At 32.3% G+C, this 15,258-nt stretch overlaps 1 protein-coding gene across 5 annotated transcripts in view; it reads right to left on the reverse strand.

The window, feature by feature from the left end:
• LOC123677152 (ataxin-2 homolog) overlaps window positions 1-15,258 on the reverse strand; it is a 26,986-nt gene continuing 11,728 nt past the window's right edge. For 3 of the 5 annotated variants that reach the window (XM_045613687.1, XM_045613686.1, XM_045613690.1), the window contains 2 exons: window positions 12,202-12,646; window positions 1-2,934 (listed from right to left, as the gene is read on the reverse strand). In XM_045613687.1, the coding sequence (XP_045469643.1) occupies window positions 2,483-2,934; window positions 12,202-12,646 (897 nt within the window). In that variant the 3' untranslated portion in view covers window positions 1-2,482. The remainder of the gene's footprint in view (window positions 2,935-12,201; window positions 12,647-15,258) is intronic. The other 2 variants (XM_045613689.1, XM_045613688.1) reach the window with 2 other exon arrangements.

Raw genomic sequence — 15,258 nt, forward strand, 5'->3', positions numbered from 1 at the left:
TACAAATAAACTAATAATTTATTTGCGAAAAAAAAATATATGGTGTAATGACAATTTAAGACAGTGACAATGCCAACATGGCATAAAGGATTGATGTTATAACAAACTCTTGAATTCCAATCAAATTTTTTGGTTGAAGATCGAAATAGTGAGTTTGTACAATTAATGATCAAAACAACCTGATAATACTAATTCAATTGAACAAACAAGTGGAAAAAGGTGCCAAATGTTATATCGGACAATACAGATTTCAAATGTGGATCAATCATATTAAAAATTAATAAATGAAGTCGATAAGGCACCTTAGTATAAGTACCTGTCCAATTACGATATATACATTATAAATTTTGGTTTTTCAATAAATCGTATTGGTCAGGATTTGGTACTTAAAAAAGAGCTGAAATGACAATTCACATCAAAATGATGTTTTATTTTAGTCGATGACAAAATGATAGGTGGAACAACTAAAGAATACAAATTGGAATTTTTTTTTAATATGTTTGAAAATTTAAGAACCTACAGTTTAGTTGAGAAAAATAGTCCTCATATTATAAGGTGTGACCATTTATATGCATCTTATAATTAATTCAAAAAGGCAATATTCATTCCCTTATGTATGTGACTAGTGTTTAGGTCACCCCCATTCAACATATTACGCCATTTGGATTTTTCTCAAACAAACAGTTTCTATTCTTTAAAGATACAATTTGTTTTAAGAGTCCCAAATTCCCCTTTTTTTTAATTTTAGATACTTATATCTGATGAAGATCAATATTTTTTTATTAAACTTCCAAAATATTAACTAGAAAATAATTAAAATGGAATGGAAATGTAGTTTAATCTCAATCTGAAATTTTATCAAACCTCCACAAAAGTGAAAAGTTCTATAGACGAAATGAATATGTAAAAAATTAATCGAAAAACCTCATAAAAAAATTAGAGGTTCCATAATTCAAAGAAGCATAAGTAGAGAGCTGCTTCTTCTGAAAAAAATTTATGTAAATTATACCTGATTATTCTGTGAATACAACCATTATAAACTTACTGCACAACTATTAAGCTGTTAGTTTACAAAGATGATTGTATCAGAACGAACAGAATATATTTTTAATGAAATTTGATATTCCTAACTATTTCTTCTGTGAAAACTCCATATTAAGAAGAATTCCAACAAATTATAAAAACAAATAATTAAATCTAAAATAGATAAATTAACAATTTTGTGTAACTAACAAACGTAGTGTTCCAACGATTCCAAAATAGTATTGAAAAATAAAACATTGGTGTGTTCTTCCTTTTTCAAATTTACATTTTTCCAGTTATTCAATAGAGAATTTTCAAAAAAAAAAAAAAAAAAACCAGGGCTAACATTAATAAAAAATTTCAATTACTCATATGAACTTATTAATATTATTTCATTATTTGAAGATAATGATGTACATCAAATATGAATTTTACAAGAATATGGTTGGAATAGTAGAGCTTTTTTTCTTTGAAGTTAAATTTGATAAAACAAAATAAAGCTAATCAATGACTCAGTTGAGTATATTTAAAGAATACACTGTTTAGAAACATGAGTAAGAATGTAGAAACTAATATATTGATAAAATTATTTTCAATGTATTGTTTGAAGAAATTTATAAAACAATCCTAGCAATTCAATATGACATAATTTTGTGATGTTCAAGCGGACTGCAGTCAGAATATAATTTTCAGTTTAGGTTATCTTTTCTTCAACATACATCAATTTTATTAGTTTCTGGTACTTCACAAATGTAACAAAAACTATTCCAAGTAATGAAAAAAACAATATATATATACTAATTCCTCACTTATTTTCTCAACTTCTTTTGTTTAATATAGCAGAGGGTATCAAGATATTTTTTTTTAAATCAAATCAAATGGTATAGAAATATAGATAGTTTCAAGTGAAAACACATAGATGAAAATGAAATTAATCTATAAATTCATACTGTTGTTTATTATACAGGAAACTCTGTGCTATACTAAATCAAAAGAATTTACTGAAACAGTAACAGAGAATTCTTATTGAATTATATATTGATCACACCATATATTTTTTCACATTGGCAATCCTAAAAATGTCGCTGATAAATTATTCAGCTCCTAACTGACTCTTATGGAACATTTCCAGGATTGCCAACACAAATAAATAAGTTACCACCAGGGTAAAAGGTCAATCTCTAGTTACTGCAACCTAAGCCATCGTCTAGATATGCTATTTCGTCAATTGCTCCCCATAAGGTCGTCTAGGCGGAAAGAAAAACACACCAAACCCCAGGGTTTTAACAATTAGGAACTATAGGCATTTGATCCTTGTCAAGGAAAGGTCCAGAAATCGATCAGAACACCACTTTATGACCGTAGGTCTTAGGGAGACCCACGAAAATACGATAGAGAAAATTCAATTATTCCTCAATTTCAACTAACGCACTTCGCACCTTAGTCCTCAAGTTCAGGGCTATGCCGGGCCTTGATGCACTTGATGTTGTTGATTGTGCAAAATCAGTGGTATGTGATGCTGAGGAGGTGGTACTTGCGAGAGGTATTGCATGCCTTGAAGCATGTGCGGCTGAGGAATTAAGTTGCACATCGGCAGATACTGATGAGTTGGGACTCCTCCTTGAGGAGGTGGAGCCGCTTGATATTGTTGGGGAGGAGCCTGTGGAGGCTGACCCTGCGCATACTGAGGCTGAGTGGGTTGTCCTCCTGCCTGTGAGGCTTGTGGAGGAAGATACTGCAGTTGGGGTGGGGCGTCGTACATTCGGACACCATGCATCTGATGGTAGGTGGCAGGGTTCAAGCCTGGCTGATAGACAAATTGTCCTATCGGAGCTGGGGCTAGGAGTGGCTGACCGGTGGCTGCAGCGACTTGCATCTGCGTACAATCCCCCCTAAGCTGTCCCACGGGTACTGTAAAAGAAAAAATGTAATAACACTAACGAATTCACTAAAAATAATAATTTATCAAGACAAATTCACTAACTCGAAAGAAGTTCGCAACATCTATCTGATTAGCACTATTCGCTTCATCCGCACTAAGTTTAAGTCAAGGCATTATTGCAAAACAAATTAAGAACGTAAAACAACAGATCAAAAATTTTTAGAAACGCAAACGGAACTGGGAAATTTATCAGATGAAGAGCAAAAAACCATTCAGATAGAAGAAAGTAAACATTTTATTTCTCATAAAACGGTCACAAAATGTTTGAACTTCCTCAACTTTTGTGGAGCACTATATTCCACTCAATTCAATATTCCATGCTATGTCCATGCACAATTCAGAAAACGAACTTCAAACTAGCCAAACGACGTGAAACAACCGACGATAGTAGGCGCGCAATAGTTGCCAAACCTTAGATTTCAGCAGGTATATACAGAAAATAATAAATTTTCTGCTTACTATAAATTTGACAATTAAAATTTCTTCTGATGTTCTGCTTTAATTTTTTGAGGACACAATCAAAACAGAATTTTGTATGAAGCTTGAAATTGGGATTTCATATACACGTTAAATATTTACTAAATAGGATTTACTTTAATTTAAATATTAGGAAAAACAAAATGTGGAATGGCTATATTTACGGAACCCTGTTTCATCTATAAGATTCTACGTTTTCCCTTTTAGAGTTGTCATACTAACAGATCGGTGGGAAATACGAAACTGAATGCGGATAAAATGAAACAGCTGGAAGGTCGAATCGAGAGCATGCAACAAGCAGCGAAAATAAACAATATCTGTGTTTACAATTTAAAGGAGGAAACGAATGAAAATTTGTCGGGAAAGATTCTTGATTTATTGAATTGTAAAATGAAAACACAAATCACTAGAGACGACGTGGTGCGATGTTACCGAATTGGTGAGTCTGGTCAAAAACCGCGACCAGTGATAATTAAATTCGATAAGTTTCAAAACAAACTGAATGTACTTAAAAACACATCGAAATTGAAAGGAACTAAGATTGGCATTACGGAAGATCTAAGTAAACACAGATTAAATTTATACAGAGAAGCAACTAAAAAATATGATAGAAAACAAATGTTTACACGCTTTGGCAACATTTTCATCAGATTAGATGAAAATACAATTAAGAGAATTTCTTCTAGCGAAGATATTTGATCACTCTAACCACGTATTTTAATATTACAAATTTTGATGCAGCACAGGGGAGCTAAATGGTTTACATGAATACAGTTGATTTTTGGTGATATTCTACGGGGCATTTGTTATTTCTAAATTTTTTCTTCGAATTATGGTGGAGTTGGACTATATGGAGATGGTGGATGAGCTTGCAGAGCTTGATGCTAAAATCGTAGAGGATCCTGTGGAGGTAGGCGCTATCTTTACTGGGAAAAATAAACTTAACATTCTACATATGAACATTCGTAGTCTTCAGAAAAACTTCGATGAACTTGTTATCTATTTAAATATGATAAACTTAAATAATATAGATGTTATGATTTTTTCGGAGACTTTCATTTTGGAAAATGTGAATAACTTTCAACTGCAGGGCTTTAAAATTTTATATAATGAATCTCTATTAAACAAAAACGATGGTCTAGTGATTTATCTCAGAGAAAATTTTACTGTGAAACATTCATTATTTCAACTAAATGAAACCAATATTTTACGATGTGAAATTGAACTAGATGACAATACTTCTTTTGGTATAACCGCATGTTATAGATCACCATCCGGCAAGTTGGATACATTCTTAGGCGAACTGGAAGACTTACTTTCTGAGATTAAACCTACTGGAGTGGATATATTTGTTGGAGATGTGAATATAAATCTGTTAGATATAAACGATAAACAAGTGAACAAATACTTGAATATAATGTCACAAAACGCTTATTTCTCGTGTATCAATAAACCAACGAGGGAAACAGAACTGTCTGCTACCCTCATAGATCATCTATTTATTAAAGTTAAGGATTTTCACGAACAAAATAATACAATTACACCGTTTGTTCTACACTCGGCACTAACGGATCATTATACTATAGGGTTATCCATTCAAAAAGAAAAAAATTTAAAACATGATAACGATAATTTCAGACAGAGACTTGACTTAAATCAACTCAAAAAGATTCTCAGCAAGGAGGACTGGTCGGGGGTCTATCAGAGTGAGTGTGTTGGACGGGCTTATGGGTTTTTTATTGAAAGGTTGAAGAGTTACATATTGCAATCGACTCAAACAATTAGGCTGAATAATAAAAATAGAAAGAGAAAATTGTGGATTACGGAGGGCATTATGGCATCTATAAAGAAGAGGGATCAACTTAAGAAATCACTAAACGTAAATTATTCTGTCGAATTACTAAATGAATATAAACATTTTCGAAATACCCTCAATAAGATAATTAAGTTGGCCAAAAACAATTATCTTAGGAATAAAATCGTCGAATCAAAAAACAACTACAAAAAGATATGGGAGACAATAAATGAAACGACCAGAACACGAAAACGAAACAAGCAGCAAATTAAAAAAATTATACATAATAATGAAGTAATACATGATGAACAAAAAATGACTAATACTTTCAATGAGTTCTTCATTAGTATCGGTTCCGATCTCCAAAACAATATTGTACAACATAACAATCAGAGACACACGGCATATATAAATCCGCACTCTATTTTTTTACGTCCGGTTAACGAAAATGAGCTGATTCAACATATAAACACTCTTAAAGATAATTCAAGCCCGGGTGATGACGGAATAAGAGCCGAGGTTATCAAAAATATTCATATATATATATTAAAACCTTTAGAGTACATGATAAATCTTTGTTTAATAACATCTAAAATACCTCAGGAATGGAAGACTTCTATTGTGACACCTATCTTTAAGGATGGGGACCCAACACTACTCACGAACTATCGGCCAATTTCAATAATAAACAACTTCAATAAAATATTCGAAAAATGTCTTAAAGATAGAATCGTAGAATATTTGGAAAAAGATAATCATTTTTATGAAAACCAATTCGGATTCAGAAAGAATAGAAGCACTGAGGATGCAGTATTTACCTTAATAAGAAACATCAATGAGAATTTACAGAGAAAACAAAAAAGTCTAGCAATATTTCTTGATTTAAGGAAGGCATTTGACACCGTTCCTCATAACATTCTTCTCGATAGATTGGAGAGGATGGGAATTAGAGATGGACCATTGGAATTAATAAGAGACTACCTAACTAACAGAACACAAAAAACTAAAATAAATAACTCCTTCAGTACACATAAGACGATTACGACAGGTATACCCCAGGGCACTGTTCTCGGCCCTATTCTTTTTTTGATCTACATCAACAATATTGGAAGCTTAATAAGGAATTGTAAAGTTATATCCTATGCGGATGATACGGTATTATTGTTTGATGGAAGGTCTTGGGAGGAAGTATACGGAAGAGCTGAAGTCGGAATCGGTATCATGCAAGAATGGCTGAGTGGAAGTCTTCTGAGTCTTAATATATCGAAATCCTACTTTATGACTTTCTCTGCGACATCCTCAGATCAACCGGATATTTTTGAAATTTGTATTCATGAAGAAAACTGCACCAAACCAGATTGTTGTTGTTCAACTTTCATAAAAAAATGTGCAATGATAAAATATCTTGGCGTGATAATAGATCAAAACTTGAAATGGAATTGTCACACTGCTTATTTATGTACTAGGATGAGGAAAGTTTTCTATAAGTTATATCAGTTAAGAGACGTTTTAAACAAGAGATTAATCATAATTGTGTATAAATCGCTAATAGAATCAATATTGAAATATTGTATAACTATGTGGGGAAGTGCTTATGACAATGCTTTATACAACTTACAAGTCTGCCAAAATTCAGCTTTAAAGATCATATTCAGGAAACCACGCATGTTCCCAACAATAGAATTATATTCCGGTAGTGGTTTGTTCAACCTGAGAAACTTATATGTGAATTCTAGTCTCTCATACTTTCTGAAAATAATGCAGCTATTTCCTGTCATATCACATGGACATTCAACAAGATCGAACCTCAATGAAAACTTACAATTGCCTTTGTTTCACTCTAACGTTTGCCAGCGGTTTCTGACTTTTTTGATTCCGAAAATATTTAACATTTTGCCATTAAATATAAGAAGATTAATCCATCGCCAACGAAGATTTAAAACCGAAGTTAAAAATTTTATTGCAGAAAATCCACAATACTTTGCCCAGTTATTTACATGATGTTGCGCATCTTACATTTTACAAAAAAACAACAAAAAAAAATGCCTCTCTATTGGTCCACTCTGTCACTATAAAATAGTTTGTATTAGAAGTAATAGTTATTTTGTTGGGTTGAAAAGAGTAGCACACAAGTTGTTATGCAACTTAGGCGAAATTTTCTACCCTTGATACATGCTCAATTTGATGTACATTAAGTAGGTTTGTTATAATTAAGTTATGCATACACTGTATGAATCTATTGTACTAACTTGTCGATGAGTAAATTTGAATTTGAAATTTGAATTTGAATTTAAAAAATAAAGATATTGTAATGAAATGATATAGCGTTTCATATGGGAAACTAGCTATCAAAAACGGTTGTTAGACCGCATTCAGCTTCAGAATAGAAACGATAATTTCCAAAAATTGATGATCTAAAACAATTATTCAAAATATATACAATGACAGTGCAAAGTTGAAGCCTTAAGAGTTTCACAATTCAAGTTCATTTACTATGGAACTGTTAACATTTGGATATCATTTATTGGATTGAATGCAATTCTTGAAAATGAATACTTGCAAGTATCTCTTGTCTACACCAAACTAATTGATTTTAGGCGGTTATTGCTTTGAAGTCTTTGCCAATAAGCCCACTATTATGTTTATGTAATTTACTAAAGCATTGATTCTGATATTGCACGTATTTGAGTGGACGAATTTATTCAAGTTTTGATGTTTGGGAGGGAGCTGAATATGCACATCTCAAATTCGATGCTCACTGAAAGCATCTCGAAAACTATAAGACTTAAAAAAAATCTTCAAGGACCTCCAAGCTCTTTTTTCGAAATAAGATATCAGAAAGGTGATCATGGATATGTTGATTTATTGTCAAGTTACAGGGCGTTTCTGAAAAATTACTTTTGAATATTTCGCTATATATTGGTTTCTGTTCGAGATATTAAAAAAATTCTAAAACGTTTTTTTCAGTAATTTTTATGGATTATATCATAGTCTTAACAGATAATAGAAATTAATAACCGAGCAGAGACCTTTCTTAAATTGGACACTATATTTTTCAACACAGTTTTTTGTTTGCAAATTTGTCGAAAAGCATCCCCTTATCGGTTTTTCAAAAATATCATCCATTTCAAAGAAATTGAGTTTTTTGACTTCATTGTTTCGATTCGCTTTCTAATATCTCATTGTTTCGAAAAAAAGATCAGGGTCCTTGAAGATGTTTTCTTCGAGTCTTATAGTTCTCGAGATGTTTTCAGAGAGCATTAAATTTGGAATACTACATAATTATTATTAATGAGATTTCAAGAACGATTAAAACTTGTCTATTAAAGCTTGAATGTTGTTAGATGAACGTTGAAGTAACCATACTCTTGTCTACGGGATTAGCGTTCGACGCAAAATTTGGCAGCTTAATTGAGATCATCAAAAACTACAGGTTACTAAGCTTATTGAATGTAACAAGTTGATATAATGGTAATGGGAGTTTATGACTACCTATAATTCAGAAGATATAACTGCTTCTCCAGCATACAGAAACAGTGTTGCTGTCAAGGTTACATAATTATCGATAGAATGGTAAGTAACAAATCTGTACATATTTATTCATGTACATTATTCAATACGATATTCTGAATTCGAAGTGTCAGATGACATTTTCAGTAACTGGAAATGGTCAGTTCTTGTTGCCATAATGATTAATAAGTCATAACAATACGAAAATAAATGTTGGATAGTGTCATAAAACACCAAGTGTATAGAATTACTAGGTATTCTACTTTCAAAGTGCCATGATTTCTTGAAACATCAATATTAAAAGACATTGAAATTTGATACTTCAATAGGGAAATGAAACACGATCATTTCCAGTTAAATAAAAATCTATAATAGAATAATTACTTTTTAGGATGCCATTCTTGAAGTAAATATTGATAGGATAGTTTTCTTAACCACAATTGTGGGATTCGATTATATTTATTTCACAGAAAGATTAACTCTAGAGTGGTGTAGTGATCATTACGCTTTGATTAATTCGGAAGTAAATGTATAGTGAATTTTACAGAGACAATTCTTTCTTTGTATTGGTAGCACCTTCTGATTCTCAGCCATACACTAGGATGTTATTACTCAGTAAAAGCTTTTGTCTCTCTTCTACTCGAGAGTCCAAGTTAATCAGGTTAATCCTTAGGCGTTTCAAAAGAACCAAATGGAATTCAGTTGTGCAAATAATTTTTAAAACTGAATTCCTTTTGGTTCTTGAGAAACCCCTAATGATTAATCCTGTGTGAATGACATTGTATACGTCAAGTCATTCTACTAAGCTTAATCAATCGACGTGTTTCAAATGCGATTTTCCAATTATGACAACATGAGAAATACGCGAAGCGGTTAAATAAAATAATGAATTCTCAATATCATAATCTTTTACTGTGCACTTCTCTTATAGTGAACCGTTTCTTAGGACCCCTTGAAGCTCGTTATAAGCGGACACTACTGTAGTTGGAGACAAACTAAATTAGCAGGGATAATTTTCATACAATCTAAAATAATCAAGCCCCATGCTTTCTAATCTATGAATTTTTTGAATGCATGTCTTTAATCTAATCGAAGCTATTTCTTGTCAGCTTTGCAGACAAAAAATTTCTCAGAAAGGCCAAGAGACAAAAAATTTCTATATATATTCACATAAATCATTGCAATAAAATAAGCTCATCAAAAAATAAAGAAGAACAAAAGAAGGGAATATCGAAGTAGATGCTGAAACAACTTTTTTGCAAGACAACAACAACATTAAGTAAAATTTCAATCCGAGTAAAATGGGTGTAATTGACCTCACCTTTGATTCTGATCAAGCAGGGCCCCATCTTGATGGCTAAGCAAAGAATTAAATAATGTATATTTTGACAAAATCTATACTAATACATTTAAACAATAATGAAAAATGCAATTTGACCAAAGATATCAACTGAAAGTTTTTGCCAATATAAATGAATATTTCTATATTGGTTTTGAATTTTTCCAATAAAATGGGGAATATAACTAGATGATAGTCATTTCCATACTGAGAATCATGGATCGCCGATTTTCAAGACATGCATTTAAAATTCATAGATATTTTGATGATACAAGAAAAAAAAATCAAACTCCATTAGTTTCTAGATGATGAATGAGTACATTTGAAAGCTACCTAATAATTAGTTTTCTGGCGTTTCGCCAGATCGAGTGCTATCTTCAGGAGACGTTATAATAAATATTTAGAATCAACAATTGTACTTATATCAATTATATATCAATACTTGTCCACGAAAACTTAATCTATGTTTTTGACAACAGTATTATCATCTTCGAAAACTAAAGGTAACCGAGGACAAGACCTTAGTTCAGATGTTTCTGCTTGATGGTTAATCTAATACATATGGCCAGTTCCTCAAAACTTGAACAATGCAAATGTTGATCAAATAGGTTTCTGCCAAATCATGATAATTATGCTTCGCGGAGAATTTGACAACAAACAAGTTAACATTAAATCAAGATTTTAATCTAAGATTAACTGACCAGCAAGTTACATTTCCTGAAGAAGCCAGTCACACTTTCTGGCAATTTGTCCAAAATGACTCAAATAAAACAAAAAACTGATTGCCAAGAGGAGTTAATTTACAAAAATTAGAAAATGAGACTAAAAAAAATGAGGCTATTCTCTGAAGTAAAGGACAATTTTTTCCTTTTTACAATTTCATTACAATAACGGTAGAATAAAACAAGTTTCAGGATATTTTCTTTCATTTTGAACATGGAACATGAAATAATAATTCTGATTTAGCACAACACATATACTAGTGGAATAAATTAAAGGATCAAAATAAATACGAAATTTTTAGCGGTTTTTCAAATGGCTGTATTTTCGATAACAATGGTCGTATCTCAATTTGAAAAAATTGTTTTTGAAGCTTGTAGTTTATAGTTTAGAGATCTCATGATGAAAACATTTTGCAAGCAAACGTGTAGCGCTCAATCCTAATGAATACAGTATCTAAAATTTCTGCGAAATTTCTTCAGTTTTTATTTTTGGCCTACAGACTTGGAAAAATTTTTTCCAACTTATTCACTATATGATGAGATGACTTGTTCATTCAGCTTCAATATCTCTTTTTCAAAATTTCGATACGAGCATTTGGAGGCTTTTTGGATAATCAAGCGCTGAATTGAAAATATCGAAAAAACCATCAATGTTGAGTATGCGTTTTACAGTTCAATATCACCACATAAAAAACGCATACTCAACATTGATGGTTTTTTCGATTTTTTCAATTCAGCACTTGATTATCCAAAAAGCCTCCAAAAGCCCTTTTTTTTATCAACTTTTCAAATTAATGTAGAAAACGAAGAAATTTTTTTTCCGATAATACCATAGCTACTTCTTGTAGAGAATTCATTCAAGATTTCAAAACATCCCCTAAATTTTCTGTGCAAACATTGATTGGTGAGAGACAAAAGGTCAATTTCAATTAAAACTTCGATATTTCAGAGAGAAATGCTCATATTGAAATGTTGAAAAAAGGTTTTTGAAGCTGAATGAACAAGTTATCTCATCCATATAATGGTTAAGTTTGAAAAAAAATTTCCAAGTCTGTAGACAAAAATAAAAACAGAAAAAATTTCGCAGAAATTTTAGACACCGTAATCATTAGGATTGAGCAGTACACGTTGCTTGAAAAATTTTTTCATCATGAGAAAAAAAAAAAAAAGTACAAGGTTCAAGAAGCTTTTTTCAAATTGAGATACGACCATTGTTATTATCGAAAATACAGCCATTTGAAAAACCCCTTAAAATTTTGAATTTTATTTTGATCCTTCATTTAATTCCCCTAGTGTATATTATCATGCCAAAAATTGTAAGATTTTTTTTACAGCTAATGACACAGGTTCAATAAACAAACCAATAATGATATAAAAAGAATCATTTACTTACTTTTCCTAATTCTATTACCCTGAGGCTGCTGAGGATACTGAGCCTGACCCGGAACCATGTAGCCCATCGGTACGATCATGGACGTAGGCGGTTGACCCATTGGTCCATTAATGGTCGTAGAGATGAACTGAGTATGGCTCGGGGTTTGTGGCGTGTGAGGCCTGCTTAGCGACGGGGTACTCGGGGACCTGGAATTCATTCTAATTTGATTCAATGAATCAACTTGTGCTCGGTACCTATTATAATGTACCAACCTAGGCATGAAAGGCTTGGCGGTTGGATTCAGAACAAATTCTTTTGCATTGGGATTCAAATTAGATTTCTTCAGTGTTGTAGTGATTTTATCCACCGCTGTATCTTGCTGTGGAGAGGGAGAGGGCTGCGGTGGAGGTATGTCACCTGCCTGTGGTTTTATGCTGGTTTGTGTCGTTTGTTGCGATAAAATCTACAAAGAAAAAAAGTCTCAATAACAATAGCACACTTCAACTTTTGGATATTATAGAAAATATATACTTAAGGAAAATTGCTGCACTACGAAACTTCAGCAAAAAAATAATGGGGGATCCACTGGAAATTATATAAAAATACAGAATGGGTCTTTGGGTCTCATCTTTGATTATTCCTACAGAAATATTTATGACCGAATCCCGATACTAGATCTATCTTATAAAAATCGTATCAAAAGAGATACAATGCCTTTCAACACAAAAACAAAGTTGTTCAGAATAGCCTAAAATGCATTTTGCTAGTGGAAATGTTGAAATTGGCATTTTTTTTTAGGGCTCGTTCTTTGGACACAAATGCATAAAAAAAACAATTACGGAATTTACCATTTCAATTACTAAATTTAGAAGCAATTATATGGAGGAAATTGCTACTAACTCATTTTTACCAGTTAATGTTTCAAGTTCAGATTTACAAAGGCTGTTAAAGACCCCAGCTTGTACAAGTTAGAAGAACTTTTGAGTGTTCTGTGTATATTTTTTCTTACTGTATGAAGTATTCAAAGAGAAACATGCATAGTGTGACCCACTGGTATTACTCTTTAGAAATTTAAGAGTAGTTTTAGAGTTATTCAGTTATTTTAAAAAGATTACAGCTGAAGGCTTCCATATCTATAAGCAACCAATTCAATTTGTATCTTATTGAAAAATTTGATGTACATTTATTCGACATTCCTTTCAGTAAGTGTAGGAGTGTGGTTAATGTAACAAAAGTCTAAGTATGGACTTATTTGTATTTTCATGTTCTTTGAAATAATAATTTTTTCTTTGGTGCCGAAACAAAAGGCATCTAAAGATGTGAAGGCCGGCTAAAGTTAGGGACTTATTTTTTCTAAACAAACCTCTATATGCTGAATTATTCTTATGACAGACTTTTGCATCACAAAGATCCATTAAATACCAGAAGCCTCCCCAAGCAATTAATTCAAGTGTGCTTGGAAGTTGGCTGAATAAAGAACTTTCAGCACACTTTGATTAACTTGTGATAACACACAAAAAGAATATATGACTGTTATTAATTTTTGTTCAAGGCTTGTTAGATATTCACCCCAGTTCATAAAACTATCCAAAGAAATTTCGAAATATTTAGTGCTAGCCGACAGCTGAATGTTGTGACCTAGCCAATGCAATAGAGTTGACTATCTCTTATTCCGTTAGAATTTTTTCAAGAGTAACTTCGAGATCCAAAAAACACTCACAGGAACTTCACCATCCTCGAATTATTTATACAAATGGCACGATCCAATGCCCCCCCCCAGATCACCAGATTAATCTCTCAATGATTTTTTTTATTAGGGGATAGCTGAACAATTTGGTTTACGGGCAATAAATTGATTTTCTTCATATTTTGGGGGTTACTTTGCACAAAACAAGTGTTTAACACTGCATGTTTGAAAATGTAGTGTTCTATTATCGAATGTATTTACTGCGATCGGCAAATCCACACCGGTGCGGAGCGTGCGGTGTAAGGTGCGAACGGTTGAAAGATCACGTGACCACGGAGCAAGAGGTGCGTGCGTGTTTAGCCGAACGATGACGGAGCTAACGGAGCTGGAATTTTTGAATGTGTTTTGTGAAAAGAAAAAAAAAAACAATTTCGTCGATTGAAATTATTGGAGACAGTCAGACTAGATCTAATTTGTATCCTCGTGATATCATTGATTGCAATCAATGATATTACTAACAATTGTTAGTCAAGATGGCGAAAAGTGAAGAGGATAAGGAAAGTTGCACCGGCAAATCTGAGAAAATTTATGAGAACAAGTGTGCTTATTGCAAAAGAAAAGTTGTGGAAGATGCCAAGTGCGCTAAATGTGAGGAAATATTCCATAATAGTTGTCTGACACAGTCGGCAAATCGAAAACAAGCCATTTGCAAGCATTATGTGACAAAGTGAACACAAAAATGAAGAGAAATATCAAAACGGAATACTAAGTGTGGAGAATGCATACCTAAAAAAGTTACTCAAAGCAGCGGAGGAGAAAAATCAGATACTTAAAATGAACAACCAACTAATCCTGGAAAGAATTAGGTTAATGGAGTCGGAAAAAATAAAAAAAAATATAAAAAGTTATTCGCAGGCGATCCAGAATAAACCGAATATAAACAAAGATAGCAAACAACTAACAAGAGACAAAGCCTCTACTCTGTATACCAACAAGCTACGAGCAAGTGAACTACCTACGAATGAAAGACAGACTATGATAGATCAGAAAAACGACATGACAAATCTGAAATCTAATTTCTTATCATCAACTTTGACATCACAACATAACCTAGATAAGGAAAATCATGAAATCAAAATTATTTCGAGTACAAACACAAACAAACCAAAATTGGATGTAATAATAATCAATTAAATCAACGGAATCCATTTTTTGCAGTTGAAGAAGATGGAGAATACAGATTGGTGGAAAATAGAAGACGATCAAAATATGAAAAAGCTAATGTAGGAACAGCCCAATTGGAGAAAAATAACATAGATAACAAAATGAATCAAAATATACATATAAAAATAGTATATCTCACAGAACACTGTAAAACGGAAGAACAA

Source organism: Harmonia axyridis, chromosome 3 (assembly GCF_914767665.1).
Source record: "Harmonia axyridis chromosome 3, icHarAxyr1.1, whole genome shotgun sequence".
In the NCBI taxonomy this organism is placed as follows: domain Eukaryota; kingdom Metazoa; phylum Arthropoda; class Insecta; order Coleoptera; family Coccinellidae; genus Harmonia; species Harmonia axyridis.